Genomic DNA, 18601 nt, shown 5'->3' with positions numbered 1-18601 from the left:
AGCTAATAAGTGTCTAAGGCAGGATTCACACTGAGGTCTCATGACTCCAATCCTGTACTCTACTACTACCCCACACTGTCTCTCAAGGGGCTCAGTTGGCAGCTGATGACATGGAATGATATGGAATGAGAAATCCTCCAGGGAAATGAAATAACCCAGTAGACAGAGCATTAGAGCAAGAGACAGGATGACTAGGCTCCCTTTCCACTTTGGCTGCCCACTCACTGTGAGACTATAAGCAAAGTACCCTCTAGAACTCAGTATTGTCATTCATGAAATGGGTAGGATAAGCAGAGCCTTCCCTTCCCCTCTCCTTACTACTGAGATGCAGCAAGAAGCACATTCACAAGTGAAAGTACTTTAAGCTTCTCAAGAGGATCCATTAGACTGTGATCTCCTTGAGAGCAGGGACTATCTTTTGCCCTTCTTTGTATCCCTAGCACTTAGTGCAGGGCCTGGTACATAGTAGGCACTTAATGAGTACTTTTTGACTGACTGACCCCTAATAGCAATCTCTGACCTTACCTTTTCATAGGCTCACACCTAGACCATCAGCCTTTCTGGTCCCTCTTCCCCATTTCCCTGCTCAGCTATGGTGGGGAGAGAGGGGAATGGTCAAGTAGAAATCATAGGATAATCTCCCATGGAAATCAGGCTCATAGCTTTAAAGATGACAGACATATTACAGGTCATTGAGTCCAACTGCCTCCTTTACTGATGGAGAAACTGAGGACCAGAGAGGTTAAGTGACTTGCCCAGGGTCATACAGCTAGTATGTGTCAGAGCTCAGATTTCCTGACTCCAAGTACAGAGATTTACTCATTGCACCATGGATGACTATGGCCCACTCCCACCTTTTCCAAGGGAAGAGAGTTTTCCTGTTGGATGTTGAAAGTGAAGCTTCATCTCCAGGAAAGGAGACGTTTCTTTCCTTCTTTTGAAACAGTTTGGAGAAGTAACCCCTGAAATACTGCCCTTGAGCTGCTTAGCCCCTCCAGGTTCCTCCCCACTGGAAAGGTCAGTAACAAGGTCACTCTGAGTTCCCCCCTTCCCAAGGAAGTGGAGGGAAATATGAGAAAAGAGGAAGAAACCCTTCATCTTGGGGAAGAAAGAAGAGGATCTTTCCTCAGTGACTGCTGGGATTCTGAAAAAGAACGGATCAAATATCTCTTAGATAACCAATATCAAATTCATAACATCATTGCTTTAAAGATATTAGGGGCCTTACAAGTCATCTATTGCATCCCCTCATTTTGTAGATGAAGACACCAAGGTTCAGAGAGATCATATGACTTTCCCACAGTCACTCGCATACTATGTGTCAAACAGAGATTTGAACCTCTAGGTCCTCTGAGTAGAGTTACTATTTGCTGCTCTAGGCAACATTGACTCACTTTAGACCTTACTCAATGGGTCTTGCTGCCTATACAGCCCAAGAGAGTGATTACCAGTCTCAGAGTATTGGTCTCCAGACATATACCACCACAATCCCTCAGGGCATTCACCCATCTGGAGTGTAGTAGAACCCTGACTAGCCTCCATATTACATGCATGTACACTAATGTTATTCCCCAATTGGAGGGCAGACTCAAATGTATCTCCCGGAGAGGAGATATCCCTGTTTCTGCTGAAAGGTTTAGGAAAATGACCCCAAGATAATATTATTTAAGGGACTACGTTCTAACCAAACCCTTAGGGAAGACAGGAAAGCATTACCAGGGGACCCCCTAGAACCACTGACCTAAACAATACCCAGAGTACAAAACACAAACTCCAAAACACAAACAAAACCTGAATCCCCACCTGAAAACAACTTAGAAACATCATCAGCTCCCTTCTACTCTGCTGAGCTGCCTCCAAAGCAGTCCTCCTTTCTATTTCCACCAACCACACACTGTCACCATCAACCCCTTATTTTAATTTTAATTTAATTTTTTCAATGAATAAAAATGAATTTTCTTTCCCTCTCACTTATCCCACTAAATTAAAAAAGGAAGAAAAGAAAAACCCTTGCAATAAATATGCATAATCAAGTAAAAAAATCTGCAAATCACCTTGTATGATATTGCCCCCAAGCTCATAATAGCTGACCCTCCCCTTCTGACAGGACCCAAACACCCGACTCTCTGAAATATTCAATTAAATGCTTCAGTTATCCACTCATTCTGACAGCTTGAGGTCAGACTGCTGACATTCCAATTAGTCTAAGCCTGCCCAGTAGCCTAACATGGGGGCAGGTGCCTTCTCTAGAGAGGAGCTGACAAGTGTCTATTCCATCGTTTCTGTGACTGGGAACTGCTCAGGAGCTTGTATGCTAATAAGTGATACACAATGGAATGACTCCATCTCAAGCTTCATAAATTAAGACTTTAGCATCCTGAGGAGGGAGGAAATAGTGCCACTCTCTTCTGCCCTGGCCAGACTCTATCTGGAGCTCAGTTCTGGGCATCACATTTGGGGAAAAACATTTATAATCCATGGAATATCCAGAAGAGGGAGACCAAAATAAATAAGAGACTTGAAATGATTCAACAAGTATACTGATTCAAGGAAATGTTTAGCTGAAGAAGAGAAAATTTAGGCAGGGGAATATTGATTAATATCTTTGAGTAAATAAAGGAAGAAGGATTAGATATGTTCTCCCCAGACCTAAAGGGAAGAATTAGGAGCAATGGCTAGAAACTATAGAAGGGCAGATTTCAGTTTGATGCAAATAAAAATAATAGCTAGCATTTATATGATGCTGTAATAAATGTTTGTAAAATACTTTACAAATTTTACCTGATTTTATCTTCACACAACAATACTTAGAGGTAAGTCCTTTTATTATCCCCATTTTTACAGAGGAGAGAATTAAAGCAGATAGAGATTAAATGACTTGACCAGGGTCACGTACCTAGTAAGCATCAGTTTGGAATTAAACTTATGCTTTGGTGCTTTTCTAATGATTAGTATCCAACAGTAAAATAAGCTGAAAGGCAGGTCTCCCAATGGAGATTTGGTGACCTGTCAGGGATGTGATGGAGGGCTCCTGAACAGACATAGCTCTCATTGCTACCCTCCACTCTAGTTAATAGGGCCTTTTGAGTGGTCCCTGAATTTACCTAGTTTATTCCTATCTCCCGTCCTTTGGTCATTTTGATTACCATGCCTAACAATCCTCTTATCCATCCATCTAAATCTTACCTGTTTATCCTCAGAGGTACAGTCTAAGTCTCACCTCCTCCATAAAGCCTTTCTTGATTACTTCACCCTGTGCTGAATACCCGTAATTAGAAACATCTGATTTTATACTGAGTGGTTCTCTGATTATCTCAAGTTTATAATTCAATGTCCCCCAGAGACTGTGAGGGAAGCGATGGAGTGGGGTGGAGGGGGCGGGGTTATCTTTCACCCTAAGGAGTTTTTTTTTTCCCCACTGATTTGTCTGTGGCTCACTTGTAGGCAATCTCCAATTCTTATCTGCTGCCCCCATGGACTTGTATTGACCATTGTAGCAGAAATCTTACCGGACCACACGGGGCATTCTGTATTGTCACTGTGAAGGTGCCTGAAGAGCGGCTCTTGGCTAAAATGTACTGGCACGTGGCAGGAAATGTGTACCGGCGTCCATCAAAAGTCGTGAAATGGATGTCTCCAGTCACAGAGCACTCCGCTGAAAGAGCAGGGAGCCTGTCACACCCTACATAAGAACTGCTCCCCAGCCTAGCGATCCTGGTGTGCTAGAAGCCAAGATGTGAGGGAGGGGATGCAGCCTTCCACCCATGGAGGATGAGAGTTTGAGGGAGAAACCTAGACCCTGTCCTTGAGTCTTTGATCGGATGCAAGAGACACAAGTTTAACCTCAAGAGGGGGGAACATTCTGAGGGGAGGGGAAACATCAACCTGACTCTGATGTATGATGGCTCCAAAATTAAACAGTTCAGTCTAGCATGACCCTAGAGAGCTGTTTCTATGGACCACATCACACCCCATCCTCAGTTTGAGAGCATGAAGCTAAGACACACACTTCCCAGGCCACAAGATACCTGGGCAGGCTGAAGCACTGCACATCCATTTTCCCCCTCTGCATGTGCTGAAAGAGAGAGGTGACATTTCAGAGGTCATGTTATACCAGGCCCAGGTACAACCAAATTCCCAATGACAAGGAAGGGGATTGGTTCTCTCTATCTGCCCTCTGTTCCCAAACTTAGCTTGTCCCTACAGACTGAACAGCAACTTTATCTAGATCTACCTCTGCTCTTCCCAAGAAGGCCCATCAATCCTGGCATCGCAGACCTAGGGATTCTTTTAGAAACAATGAAAGGAAGACTGGTAAAAGTAATCTAGTCACCCAAGGGCCCACCAAAAGTGAGTGTCAAAGGTAGAATTTGAAGCCAGAGCCTCTAACTCCTCAGTCAATCATCTTTCCACTGTATCTAGGGCAAAGAAATCTTCCCCATCCCACCCCATCCTCTACCACCAAAGCAAAGAATATCATACCAGGGACTAGGAATGACCCAATAAACACAACACTCTTCTCCCATAACAGCCTCTCCCTTCCCATCTATGTCCTCTCCTTCCCACTAGAGGAGATCCGGGATTGGGGGAGGTTAAGACACCCTCTGGTCCCTTTAACCTTTTTCTCTTTAGTGTCGTTTTATAGTTTTCTTTTTTGAGTGTATTTTGTTCTTTGGTGGCCTCTCTGGATTCACTAAGTGCCTATTTGCCCAGTGCCTCTAAGCAGGCTATTTCCAAGGCTTGGGGAGAGAAGGAGGGGGAAAGCCTTGGGAAAGAATTTGTCCCAAGTAGCTCAGAACACAACCCAGGAAGGGGAACCAAGAAAACTTGGCCTTAGTCTGTGTGGGGCTCAAATGCTCCAGAAGTGGGGCTGAAAGAAACTTTGGGGAGAGCTGTGACTACAGCACAGTAACTAACTCAATATGGGACCGTGGGCAAATCACTTTCCTTCTCTGGTCCTCAGTTTCCCCATCTGCAAAATGAAGGGGTTGGACTAGAGGACCACTAGAAACCCTTGAAGTTCTGGTTTTCTGTGGTACTAAGATATCAGGGTGTAGGGGCACCTCTACTTCCCATCAGCCTATCAGGAAATGGGAATCCCCTCCATGCACTATCTCCCCATGGACTAAACTCCATCTTTTCTATAACCACATCTAATTAGGATCACTAGCCTCTCTACATCTCTCCTGAGTGGCCCCACAGAGCCTGGTTGTGTAGGGATGCCCAGCTTTAAACCCTTTCCCGCAACGGGCACCAACCATGTGTTGCAATCATCATTCACCACAGAGCCTGTTGGATACAAACTCCCATGGAATTCACAGGGACATTCAGCAGGCTCCATACAGCCCCCATCTTCAAAGATTAGACCTGGGAATCAAGTAAAATCCAGTTATGATTTCAATATTGTCTTACTCAAAAATCTTTAATAGGTCCCCCACTGTTGACATGAGGAATTGAACTTTTCAGACCTGGAATTTAGCACCCTCCACAATGTGACTGCCTTCCGATCCCTTACAGTCTTAATCTATTTCTTTATGAAACTTTGTCTTACCACTAGCTACACAATGATCTCTCCTTCCTTTGAAAGCAAAATGTGTACACTCATCTATACCTCTCATTAGGTATTTATCATATATGCCTTGCACTATCAATGTCTTTTCATGTGGTTTCACATGGTTTCCTAATCAAACTGTAGGTTCCATGAAGGCAGAGATCTTATATTAAATTGTGTGGGTCTCTCTTTCTTTCTCTGTGTGTGTGTGTGTGTGTGTGTGTGTGTGTGTGTGTGTGCAGGGCATGAAAGAAGTGGTTTATTGAATGACAGAGAATAAACAAATTAATGAGTAAGTGAATGAATTATTTAGTGAGTGAATTAGTGTATTATGAATAAGGGAGCAAATTTATGAATTAGTGAATGATTAAGTGAACAAACTGAATTAGTGCGTTTGTGAATGTGAGCAAATATTCAGTCCCTGTCTTTCCCACACCAGAATTCCTGAATCAAATTATAAATCTTAGTGAATCTCACAGCATGGTCTCAGGGCCACGCATCAATTACTCCCAGTTCATTAGCTCTGACATTAAATCTCCTAGGGTAACTATTTCCTCCCCCCAACATTACCCTCAGGGCAATAGCAGCCATCTACACAGGCAATCTCACTGTTGATGCAAGGGGTCCTGGGCTGGCAAGATACTGGACAGCAGTTTATACATTCATTGTAGATGAAGGCCACCTCCTTGCAGGTCACAGCTAGAAGGAGGGAGGACAGGAAAACAAACCATGAGGCAGGGTCAGCTTTTCACCACCCATCTGGCCTGTCCCCATGATAACTCTTGGGCTCCTCTTGCTAACGCCCCAAGTCCCATCCCCAGCTCCTTCCAGGGGAGGAATCTTGGTCTCTGACACCTCCCAGATAGCAGTGGGATTGAGTCCCTAAACATCACTGCAGAAACTGCATCAAACATCTGTCTGAGGATCCAGGTACCAGCCACCAGCCTTCCAGAGCCAGCAAAGGGAAGCCCTCAGATAGAATCAGACTCCTTTCATGTCTAAGCTGGACACATGGATAAACAAAAAAACTTTAAGGGGGTAAATCAGAATTATAGGATCTCAGAAATGGGAGAGGCTTTAGGGTCATATCTAGTTCAATCATAGGGTGCCCAATACAGGAATCTCCTCTATATACCCCTAATATCTGCTTATCCTGTCTCTGCTTAAGAAGTCTTAAGGAATGGAAATCTCACTCCCACCAAAGTCAGAATATCCCATTATTTGAAAGCTCTGATTGTTGGGAAAATTTTCCTTACTGAGCTGAAATCTCTCTCTCCCATTTACATCCTCTATTCCTCATTCTATCCTCAGGATCCAAGAACAGGCTGAATCTCTCTTCCACATAACAGCCTTTGCATACGTGAAGACATTACTCTTTCGCCCACTGAGTCTTCCTTTTTCTAGGCCAAACATCTCCAGTCTGATCATCTTCTCCTCATACATCAGGTCTCTGGTCCTCTCACTATTTCTAGATCCATCCCAGCTTGCCAATATCTTTAAAATGTATCACTCAAATAAATATCAATCTCTATAAGCATCCAGATGGCATAGTAGGTAGAGTGCTAGGTCTGGAGTTAGGATGACCTGAGTTCAAATCCAGCCTCAGACACTTACTACTCCTGTGACCTTGGGCAAGTCACTTAGCCTTGTTTTCTTCCTCTGTAAAACAGGGATAATGATAACATTTACATTGTTAGGGTTCTTGTGAGTCTCGATTGAGGTAATATTTGTAACGTGCTTGGCTCGGTACTGGAAACCTTAGGCACATAACAAATACTTTTTGACTTTACCTCCCACCATAATGATTATATTTAACCACTTAAAAGACAATTTTCTTGTTCATTATGTTATTGGAGTCTTACAGAGACTGTAATGGTCAGAAGAGAAGGAAAGGATTGTACTCATTCTACAAGTGAGGAAATTAATAGCTTTGTTTAATGCCAATGTATGCTTTGTATGTATCTGTTTCTGCTGCCTTCCCAAACAGGGCTTCACACCAAGTGATTGTGACCTGTGGGAAACCCCTTCACATCTCTGGAATTCAGTCCTTAAATACAGTGTGAGGAAGGTTAATCATATGATTTCCTACGTTCTCTTCCAGTGATGGCATTAGGCCCTCTGATTCAGTGGAATCAAGCCCGCATTCATAACTCTCCTAAACAATGACCCAAGCAGCCCTGGTCTCCCCCAGCCTCAGGTACAAGGACACGGATCAGAGGTCATCAGGCATCAGGGTGGCACAGTGAATAGAGGCCTGGGATAGGACCTGGAGTCAAGAAGACCTGAGTTCAAATCTGGACTCAGACACTGCGATCCTGGGCAAGTCATTTAACTTCTGCTTGCCTCAGTTTTCTTATCTATAAAATGGGGATAATAATAGCACCTATCTCCCATTTCTGTGAAGATAAAATGAGAGAATGTGTAAAGTGATATATAAATACTAGCTTGTTGGTGTTGTTATAGGCCTAGAGCTGGAAGGGATCTCAGGGGTCCTCTCAACAAGTCCATTCATTTTACAGATGAGGAAACCAAAGCCAGGGAGGGTCCAAGGGCATACACGTAATGTCAGAATCAGGATTGGAATCCAGCTCCTTTGGATCCAGAGCCAGTGTTCTTTCCATTGTGTCATGAGGACACCAGCCATGACGCAATCTGGACAAATGAGCTATCAATGAAGTCAGATTTCTGTGACCTGAGGCTCCGAAACTTGGGTCCTTTCCTCAGAGCCCAGATCAAGGATGCACCCTTAGGTTTTCAGGGTTAGCCTTGCCTTCCCCGCGGTGGTGTTTGTGCAGACTTCACTAACTCATTCAGCCTACCGCACAGTGGGAACTTGGCTCTCCAGCCCTGCAAGGAGCGCCCAGCATGGGCACATGCCCGGGCATATTCTGTCAGTGCCCGGCACCATGTGGTATCCTCGGATGCTGACCTAAATCAGAGAAACCAAGGATCATAGTCAGAATAGACAGGATCCATCCCTCCATCCTGACCTCTATATCTGAGATTCTTACTGATATAGAACTACCAGAGCCTTTTCCTGGCTGACCTTCTGACTCATTTATTTACATCCAGGGGTGGAAACAAAGTTAAGGACAAGTGGAAGGGTCTCTGGATCGAGAATCAGGACACCTGGGTCCTAGGCCTGCCTCTGCCACTAACTTTGTGTGACCTCCTTCCTCCCCCTACTTCCCCATCTAAAAAGGGGGGACATTAAACTGTTTCCCTTCTAGCTCAACTCTAACCCCACAAGGTGATGGGGAAGATAAAAGAATATTTTCAAAATAAGCAAGGCATAAAGTTCAAAGACTCAGGACAATTCAGGCTTAAGAACTGGACTAAATCCTACGGGTGGGGATAGCCCTGTCTCAGACCTCAAGCTGGAACTCCCACCCCATCCCCATTCAAGAGTATTCCTTTCCTTAGAGTACCACCACTCACTCACAGGCAGAGGTCACTAGTGCAGCTAGCCATGAAGGGCAAGGGGCTGACGTAGTCATGGCAGGTGTCAAACGGGGGTTTCTGCAATGTCTCACACAGCTCATACACCCCCTAGAAACAAAGCAGCATAGATGCTAGAGGGTGAAGTAAGGAAGAACACAGAGGTCTTAAAGGGGTCATCTCATCCCACCACCTGTCTCTGTGCAGCTCCTTTCCTTAACTAGGCCAGAGTAGAATCTGTTGAATTATCCACAGACGGACAAAGGAGAAAATAAGAAGGAAGGAGACAGAGAGAAAGGAGGGTGAAGAAAGGAGGAAGAATAAGAAGGGGGAAAGAGATGAGAAATAGAGGGGGATAGGAAGAAGGAGAAGGATAGAAAAGGGGGAAGGAGGGAGAGGTAGGAAGGAGGAAGAAAGGATAAAAGAAGGCATATTTCTCCCAGACTCCTCCTCTCCAGAACCATGAAGTTCCTACACAAAGTGCCCACCATACATATCTCCTCCCACATTCCAAAATGGGACCTCAACAATAGAGACTGTGGACCAGCTAAGAAACCTTCATTTTCTTTTCTTTTCTTGGCAACATTCTCCCTTGAGAGGGAGAAACTAAGGTCGAACCCTGGAGAGACAGTAAGAATGAAGAACAGACTCTTGGGGGACCCAGACCTGCATAGCAGTGGGGCTCTGATGGAAACATGGAGGGCGTGATGGAAATGAGACATTGGGTCCAGGGGTCTCATCCGGGGGATCTTCCTGCCAGCTGTTCACAAACTCAGCCACATCTTCTGTCAGTTTTCCTGTTGGGTAAAAATGTCATCCCAGAGATAACCACCAAGGAAAAGGAAGGGATAGCAAGAAAAGACAGTAATATAGCAGAGAAATCAAGCAACACTAAAAGAAAATTAAAAAAAAAAAAGGAGGTAAGCAGGTTGGAGTTCAAGAACAAATGGATTATTGCAATGGTCTTTTAGTTGGACAGTCTTTTTTCTAAGAAGTCTGCCTTGAATAATATAGTGGGTAGAGAACAGTATTTGAAGTCAGGAAGACATGAATTCAAATCCTGCCTTAGATCCATAAGGAGCTGTGTGATCCTTCACAAGTCATTTAATCTATCTCTGTCTCAGCTTCCTCATTTGTAAAATTCAGATAATAACAGTATTTACCTTTCAGATTTGTTGTGAGGATTAAACAAGATAATATGGAACGTGTTTTGCACACCTGAAGGCACTACATAAATGCTAGCAATTATTATTTTTCTTCACCCCATCCTTGAATCCTTCCTTTATAAACTGCCAAATTAATCTGAAAACGCAGTTTCTCAACTAGGAATTATGCTAAGAAGTCACCTAAAATATTCATACCTTTTGACCCAGAGAATTACCTACTAGGCATAAATTCCAAGGCAAGCTCCCGTACATAAGAAAAATATTTCTAGCATCATTTTTGAGGTGAAAAAAGGACAAACAAGTAGATATCCACCTTTTGGAGCATGGCCAAAAATAATCGTGATACTTTAATGTAATCAGATATTACTGTGGTGAAAGAAATTATGAATACCAAGAATTAGAGAAGCATGAGAAGACTTATATGAATGGATGCAGAGCGAAGTAAGCAGAAACAGGAAAGCAGTACACGCAGTGACTACCAAAATGCACACTGAAAGAACCAAGAAAACAAAACTGAATCCTGGGTATTTATCATTTCCAAGTTTATAACTAAAGAAGGAATAAAAAATGTACCTTTTTCCTTCCTTTGCAGAAGTGGGAGACTAAGGATATGGAACTTACATATTGTCAGAGTGTTGATCTATTGGTTAATTTCTGTTGAGTGACTTTTTCCTTTTCTTTAAAAAAAATGTTTGTTGTTATAAGGGACATATCACTAAGAGTGGAGGAGGGAGGGGATTTTTGGAAATTCAGTTCAACTTAATAAACATTTAGTAAGCACCTACTATGTGCCAAGCATTGTGATCTAAAACAAACCAAATATATATTTATTTTTTAAATCATAACTTCACCACTTCATTCTGTTGCTTAAGAACCCACAACAGTTTCCCACAACTTCAAGTCCAAACTCTCCTGCCTGGAATTCTAGGCCCCCCATAATCTGGTCCCGTCCGTGTTCCAGTGTTCCTCACTCTTTTCCATTCTTTCCCTGTCACAGATGCTCCAGGATCATTTGACGTTTGTACTTTAATTCACATTGTTCCTTCCAACAGAAATAGCCTCTGCTCTTTTTCTTTACTGGGCCCAGGTCAGAGTCCAGTTCAAGGGCCAATTCAAGTCCTACCCTCTCAAGGAATAGGATGAATATAGAGAATCATGAAAAGACTTTCATGAATTGATGTAGAAGGAGGTAGTTCCAAGACAACAATATACACAATGATCATGTAAATGAGAACAATATAAATGGAAAGAAACAAGACCACAAACTGATCAAAAGTGAATGCTGCAAAATCATGACAATGTTGCAAAGAACATTTTCCTCTTCTCTTCTGAAGAATAGGAAAGCCATGGGTGGGGAACATTCTGTTTATTTTCAAGTCTTTTGACTATACTAATTAGTTTTGTTGATTATTTTTTCTTTTCTGCTTCATGTGGCACCATCTCCAGTTCCCTCATCGTTCTATTTGTCTTCTAGATGCTTTCCATTCCCATCAGATAAAAATTCTATACTGTACCATTTTACATTCACTGTCATTGTTATGGTTTCCTAAAGCATCCTCCCCCCATAAGCTTCACTGGATCCCTATTATTTCCAGAAGCAAGTATAAAATCTTCTGTTGACATTTCAAGCCTTTGACAGATCCTTGATACCTTTCCGTTCCTCTTACACTTGACATCCCCCCCAAACCTCTATGACCCAGCTACATTTGCCATTCCTTACACAAATACTCCATCTGCTAACTTTGTGTCTTTTCATCTCATATCTGCAATGCTCTCCTTCCTCATCTCCACCTCCTAGATTCCTGGATTTCTCTAAGACTCTGCTCAAATGCTACCTGCTACAGGAAGCCTTTCCCAGTCTCCTCAATTATTAATGCCTTTGGACTATTATCATGATTCTAGCAGTGTCTGGGTGATGACCTTCTCACAACCTGAGGTATATAGGTCAAGAATTACTAACCCCATTTTACAGATGAAGAAACTGAAGGTCAGAGAAGTAAAGGCACTTGCTCAGTGTTACACAGTCATTAGGCATCAAGACCTGAACCTAAATATCCTGACTACAAGATAAGGAACAAAGACACGGACATAAAATTAAATACACCTGGGCTATCACCCTCCATAGAGTGATTTGAGTAGTTCTGGAAAGGTCTTGTCTACCTCTAAACTATAAGAAGTCATGGAAGTAGAAAAAACTTCATGTCAGGATTGGAAAATGGGACCTGTGAGGTTCTTTCTAATCTAGAATCTCAGGCTCTCAGATGACTATTGCTATCATAAAATCATCCTCTTCTTCATCAGGAGTGTTTTGGTAAATGTTTAACAACCAGATCTCCAAAACATACACAATACATTTTTAAGTTTAAATCTATATTATTAACATTTTCTAAGTCCTTTTCTTAAGTTTACACCATCAATACAACAGTAAATCTAGCCCTAATTTGTACCATTAGCAGATTTCCAAGGTAAAAATGCTCACGCTGAAAATTTAACAATCAGTTCATATGTGCTAGCTTCAAAATATCCCTGGTAATTATAATCATCAACAAGCATTCACAAGGTACCTATTGTGTCCCAGACACCATGCTTAGCACTAAGGGTACAAAGAAAGGAAAAACATGGTCCCTTCCCTGAGAGCTCCCATTCTACTGAATGGGACAATATGCAAACAACTATGTTCCTACAAAACAAATGATCTCTGAGACCAGCTGGCATAGGACCAACATCTGCGCAGAACTAGGTACACTGTATACTGACTCAATTGATGAAAAGATTAGCTTTCTCCCCAACCCCACTACCTGATCTCTCCAATCCTAGATGTCTTTCTTGATGTTCCAGGTGGGAAAGGGGTGGGGAATAGAAGGTCTTGAGCTATTGGCCCTCAAGACTCACCAAAGCTGGTCTTCAGGTCATCCTGGGGGTCAGCATTGTTGTTCCCACACAACCCATGAGTCTTGCCTAAGTATTCAGGACTCATCTTGATGTAGACAGCTGACTCACCATCCCAAGCCAGCGTGAAAACAGACTGGTGTTGCACAATGACATAGCCAGCCATCTGATGGAGTCGCAAGTTCCCTGTAATATGAGGCAGCTGGACCCTGTCATGGTATAAACAAGACAGAGACAAGGCAGGGTGCTCAGAGCTCCCAAACTTCCTACTCACGAGGATGCTACAAGAAGGGTGTTTACTAAAAAGCATTCCAACCTAGAATATCTGACCTACCACCAGCTATAGACTTACTGGAACATATCACAGAAAATTTGAATAATAACCTTAACTCACTGTTTGCAAAGTCTTTTCCTTATAAACTACAGTTTATACAGCAAATTATTACATTAATTTATAGAATACTTTACAGCTTACCAATACTTTGTAAACCATAATTTCCAAATGAAAGTATTATGCTAATAATTATAATTATTATATATAAAATGTAGTTTATAGAATACAAATGTAAATTACAATTGTTACATATAATGATTGCAATTTACATTTGCATGTCATTTTATAGTTTATAGTTTTTTCTTACAGCCCTGAAGTATACAGTGCAGATTCTACTTAATGGGTGCAGTAATGCATAGCTCCGTTTTACAGATGAGGAGATGAGGATACTGAGGGTCAGAGACATAAAGCTCATCCAGGATCTCCAGAGCTAGAAAGCATCAGAGATCAAGACTTGCACCTGAATCTGTTGAGTATACGACCAGGCATGAAGACACTAAACAGTAGATCAGGACCCCAGGGATTGAAGGGATAGAGGGAGGACCTTCTGTACCCCAAAACTACAAGAGATCATAGAAGAGGAAAGAGGCTGGGGTCAAGAGACATGATTTGGAGTCTAGTCAACACCTATTAGCTCAGATTATGAGTAAATCACTTAATCCCTCTAAACTTCAGTTTTTGCCTCTCTAAAGTGGAGATAATAATCCTTATAATGTTGTTAGGAGGAATATACTTTAAAAACTGCAAAATATGTAAATGACTGATACAAATACTTATTCTACATTGATGATTATTATTATTATTATCTAAATAAACTAAATGAATTGTTATCACCCTTTTTAGCCTACCATACTGCCAAATTCTACCATTAGTAATTCATTCTTTTGAGTGAATTCAGGTTCCTCTTTTAAAACGCAGCTCTCTGGAATGGATGGTACATGAAGTCCCTAAAACCTTAGGGTGAGTGAGTTTATCATATGAGTTTCTCCAACAAAGGAGAAACCTGGACACTGAGAGAGTGAGAGGGAAGGGAGAAAGGGAGAGAAGAGAAGTGACAGGGAAGTAGAGGCCAATGACAAGTTTTGGTGATGGTGCACCTTTGCATAGGCCCTTTGTTATACACTATCTGTACACATATTGTGTATACTACCCTCCTACTTATACCCCCTAAACAACCTGAAGAGCTCTTGAGGATTTAATGTAAGGTCATCCAGAACCAGAGAACTTAAAAGGAAGTCTTATCCTTTCCATTGTACTTTCCTCTTAGTAAAGAGGGAATGTTGTCACTTCTGCCCAAGACCCCACATGCCATTTATGGTAGAACAAGGTACAAGGAAGTTAGTTCATTACCCCAAACCCCCGTGGGTGACATTCCTGCTCAGGCGAATCTCATCTTCCCCAGCAAAGAAGAGGCTGACAGACCGTGGGCAGCTGTAAGGGAAAGAGCTGCATTCTGGGGAGTTGTGAACCTGAAATGAAAGGGTTGAGACACCTGACCCAGGAACCTACTCCTGGCATTGCCCCATCATAGGTTGTGCCCCAATGGGGAGGTCTGGGTCTGATTGTCAAGGTGAGACTTGGATTTCTCTGGCTTTGTTGGTACCATGGGAGTTATGAGCCAAACTTCATCTAGAAATATAACTAATGTCAAATAGACTTTAGTCTGAGTAACTAATAATAATAAGAGCAACAACAACTAGCATGTATGGAACATTTTAAGATTTGTGAAGTGCTTCACACATTATCTTGTTGGATCCTCAAAACAACTCTGTAATGTAAGTGCTCTCATTCTCCCATTTTATAGATGAGGAAACTGAGGCATAGAGAGGTAACGCGATTTGCCCAGTGACGCAGGACCATGGCTTGTTACGTGTGTGCCAGAATCAGGATTGGAACTCAAAGTCCAGCATTCTAACCACCATGTCACCTACCTGCCTCTACATATCTGGTAAGAGGAAGTGTGATAATGGCAAAAGTTTTGGGTGAATAATAAGGATCCTTAAGAGTTGAAGAGTAAGAACTTATCAAGTGTCCTAAGTACTCTCTGAGCCAAAGGTGCTCTGGCTGACCTACAAGTAAGCAGTCTGGCAAATCTCTCTCTATAACAGGAATGAGGATCCCAGGTTTCTATGGCTTTAAAATAATAATAACAACAATAAAAACTACATAAGTTTAAATAAAACTACCCAAAGTTTCTGTTATTTCATCAGGATGGGGAACTCCTGGTGTGGGAACTCCCTCCACCAACTGAGAAAGATGAGGTTAAGTAATAAGAGTTAATATTTCTATAATGATTCTGGCAAGATTTACAAAGTGCTATATGTGGGTGTATAAGCAAATACATATGCATAAGTATATGTGTATATGTGTGTATATATAAACATACATATACATTTTTGTATATATGTGTATGCCTGTATATGTGTACATATGTATCTATACACATATAAAATCTCATTATATAGATATCTATATAGATATATAAATAGATAATAAAAAGAGAAAGAAACAAAGAAAAAGGAAGGGAGGGAAAGAGGAGGGGGAGAGAGAGAGAAATCTCATTTGATTCTCACACAGTACTGTGACTAGTTAAGTGTAGAGAAAACAAAATTTGAATAAATGAATGAATAAATGAGGAAGCATTAAGTCTGTGCCAGGTCCTATCATAAGCACTAAAAATCCAAATAAAAGCAAGGAACACAGTTGCTTCCCTCAAGGAGGTCACATTCCTAGAAGGTAAGAGAGTAGTGGCCAGGGAGCAGCGACAATTGATGGGACAAGGAAAAATGAATCCTATCTGACAGAGAGTGAGATGGACTCCCTCTCAAGATACATGTCTCTACTGAGACACGTATCTTTTGGACATGAGCAATATGATATTTTGTTTTCCTTAAATATGCATATTTGTCAGAAGGGTTTTGTTTCTCTTTTGTTTGGTTGGTTGTTTTCTCCCCCGGTGAGGACTAAAGGGAGGCAAATGGAAAAGAAAATAGATTTTTGTCAATTGCCAAAAATAAAATAAAATTAATTTTTATAATGAAAGCTGAAAGCTCAACAATAAAATGAAAGCCCAGTGTCCCAGGGGTTGAATTTGAACTTGTATTTTCCAGACCAGCACTCTAACCATTAAGCCACACTGTCTCTCAGATAACATGAGTATAGCTTGAAGGTTTGCAAAGTGCATTCCAGATATTATCTTATTTGACGTGATGACGTTGCTGAGGCATAATAAGCTAACCTTCCAACATAAGAATCCAGTTCACCCTGGAGTAACATTTCTTAGTGTAACTTAATCTGCTGGCATCTGGGCTAAGCATTTGATCAAGTCTCATGCTTCTAGTAGACAAGAACACATGTGGATTAGTCAGATGCATTCAGAACCTGGTTGAATGAATGAAGCTAAAACAAAACAGCCATTAATAGGTTCTCAGCAGAGGCCTCAAGGGATCTGTCCTGAATTGGTCTCATACTATTCAATATTTTTATCAGGGTTTTGGATGAAGACATTGAAGGCACACTTGTCAGATTTGCAAAAAATGGAGAGGGAAAGCTAACATTTTAGATGACTAAAAACAATTCTCAACGTGTGGTCAGTGGAACCATAGGGTCCCTGAAGTTCTTTCAGGAGGTCTTAAAGGTAAAAAATGGCAGTTACATGGTACTGTGGATAGAGTGCCAGGTCTGAAATCAAATCTGAGTTCAAATCTGGCTTCAGACACTTACTAGCTGTGAGACCCTGGGCAAGTCATTTAAATCTGTTTGCTTCAGTTTTCTCATCTTTAAAATGAGCCAGAGAAGGAATGGCAAATCACTCCAGTATCTGCCAAGAAAAACCCAAATGGGGTCACCAAGAGTCTGGACATGACTGAAATGACTTCCACACGTAGATCTATCTATGAGCCTACGACTGGCAAAGTCCTTTCCACCTCTGAAATTCTGGGATTCTTCCAGTTCAGATGTCGATTGAGCCAGATGGCCAATTTGATCACCAAATCTTAGTTGGAAAGGTTCTGTCAGAGCTTTATCAGTTTGATTAGTATGAATCAGTTCCTGAAGTCCAAGAGTAATCTGATCAATTTATGTTCCTGAATTGAAGACCAGGGGGAAAGATTACATCCCAGACCTTACCTAGGTCCAGAATTCCTTTGGCCCAACCTAAGTTAACAAGTCAATCTCATAACTCATTTCAACTCTAGTCTATAGTGCTGTGTTCTACACGTGAGCATATACCAAGCACCTCAACCCCCACCCTCAAAGGCACACATCTGTGACAGTGAGTGGGACCAAGGCTGAAGCCATGCACTTTCTCACCTGGATAGAGAAACTCTGCTCACCAGGCTCATACTGACCCACCAGGGTATAGCTGGCTCTCCCAGAGAAATAGTAATAGAGGCCATCAAATGTCTCGACATGGTGCTGTCCCCACGTACGGCAAATGTTGTCTCTCTCTGGGCCTGTGTTATACACTGAACACAAGCAATGAGAATGCTATCAACAGAAAATCTGGGCACACTTCTAGGGATGGGGTCAGGGCCTGAGTCCAGAGGCTGAGTGCATTCAGTTGCCCAGGGATGAATACTCAAAAGTCTGTCCCATCTGCCAGTTACCTGTCCAGGGGCTCAGGACATCTTGTTCCCTCTCCCTGTAACACTGCAAACCGGGGAGATTCTCCAAGCCCCACTTTCTCTGCCAAAGTTGGCCCCACTATCCTCAAGAGTGTCTCTTTCTGGGTCCAATCATACCTGTTTGGCATCGGGGGCCTGTCGCATTAAAACGCCTGCAGTCACAGAACGTCTGGTGTACACATTCCCCACCGTTAAAGCAGGAGAATAAGTCTGCAAGGTAAAAGCAATTTACTCTCTGAGGTTCTAGATGTGGGGTTCTAGCCTCTAGAGAAGAGCAGTAGTCTCCATGCTTTTTGATCACCCACCCTGTTCCCTAAGTAGGTTTGTGGATGGGGGTGGGACAGTGTAAGATTTTCCTAATAGAAACTGTGCATTTGCTGTAGTTGGAGTTAAGTTGTAACAGCTCAGAAAGGGAAAGGTTGGGAGCTTGTTAAACTCCATGTAGGGGTGGTGTGGCAAAGTATTAGGATATAATGGGTGAGAGTTGTGTGGTTGTTTGGGGGACAAGCCCATTATTGACTACTGAGAGGAGGGTGCTATATGACCTGTCTTCCTGCCCTACTCCCCACTGGTTAACCTGTCACTCCTTGGGTTCATT

General features: G+C 42.2%; 1 protein-coding gene across 1 annotated transcript in view; it reads right to left on the bottom strand.

The window, feature by feature from the left end:
- OTOG (otogelin) overlaps positions 1-18601 on the bottom strand; it is a 111965-nt gene that overhangs the window by 86807 nt on the left and 6557 nt on the right. The window contains exons 7-17 of the mRNA XM_072621406.1: positions 18121-18213; positions 17690-17844; positions 14729-14847; positions 13048-13253; positions 9656-9786; positions 8994-9100; positions 8371-8480; positions 6122-6250; positions 5259-5367; positions 4029-4075; positions 3510-3655 (exon numbers count right to left, since the gene is read on the bottom strand). Of these exons, the coding sequence (XP_072477507.1) occupies positions 3510-3655; positions 4029-4075; positions 5259-5367; positions 6122-6250; positions 8371-8480; positions 8994-9100; positions 9656-9786; positions 13048-13253; positions 14729-14847; positions 17690-17844; positions 18121-18213 (1352 nt within the window). The remainder of the gene's footprint in view (positions 1-3509; positions 3656-4028; positions 4076-5258; positions 5368-6121; positions 6251-8370; positions 8481-8993; positions 9101-9655; positions 9787-13047; positions 13254-14728; positions 14848-17689; positions 17845-18120; positions 18214-18601) is intronic.

The sequence above is a fragment of the Notamacropus eugenii genome, chromosome 6 (assembly GCF_028372415.1).
Source record: "Notamacropus eugenii isolate mMacEug1 chromosome 6, mMacEug1.pri_v2, whole genome shotgun sequence".
NCBI lineage: Eukaryota > Metazoa > Chordata > Mammalia > Diprotodontia > Macropodidae > Notamacropus > Notamacropus eugenii.
This window is presented reverse-complemented; position numbering and strand designations above follow the sequence as displayed.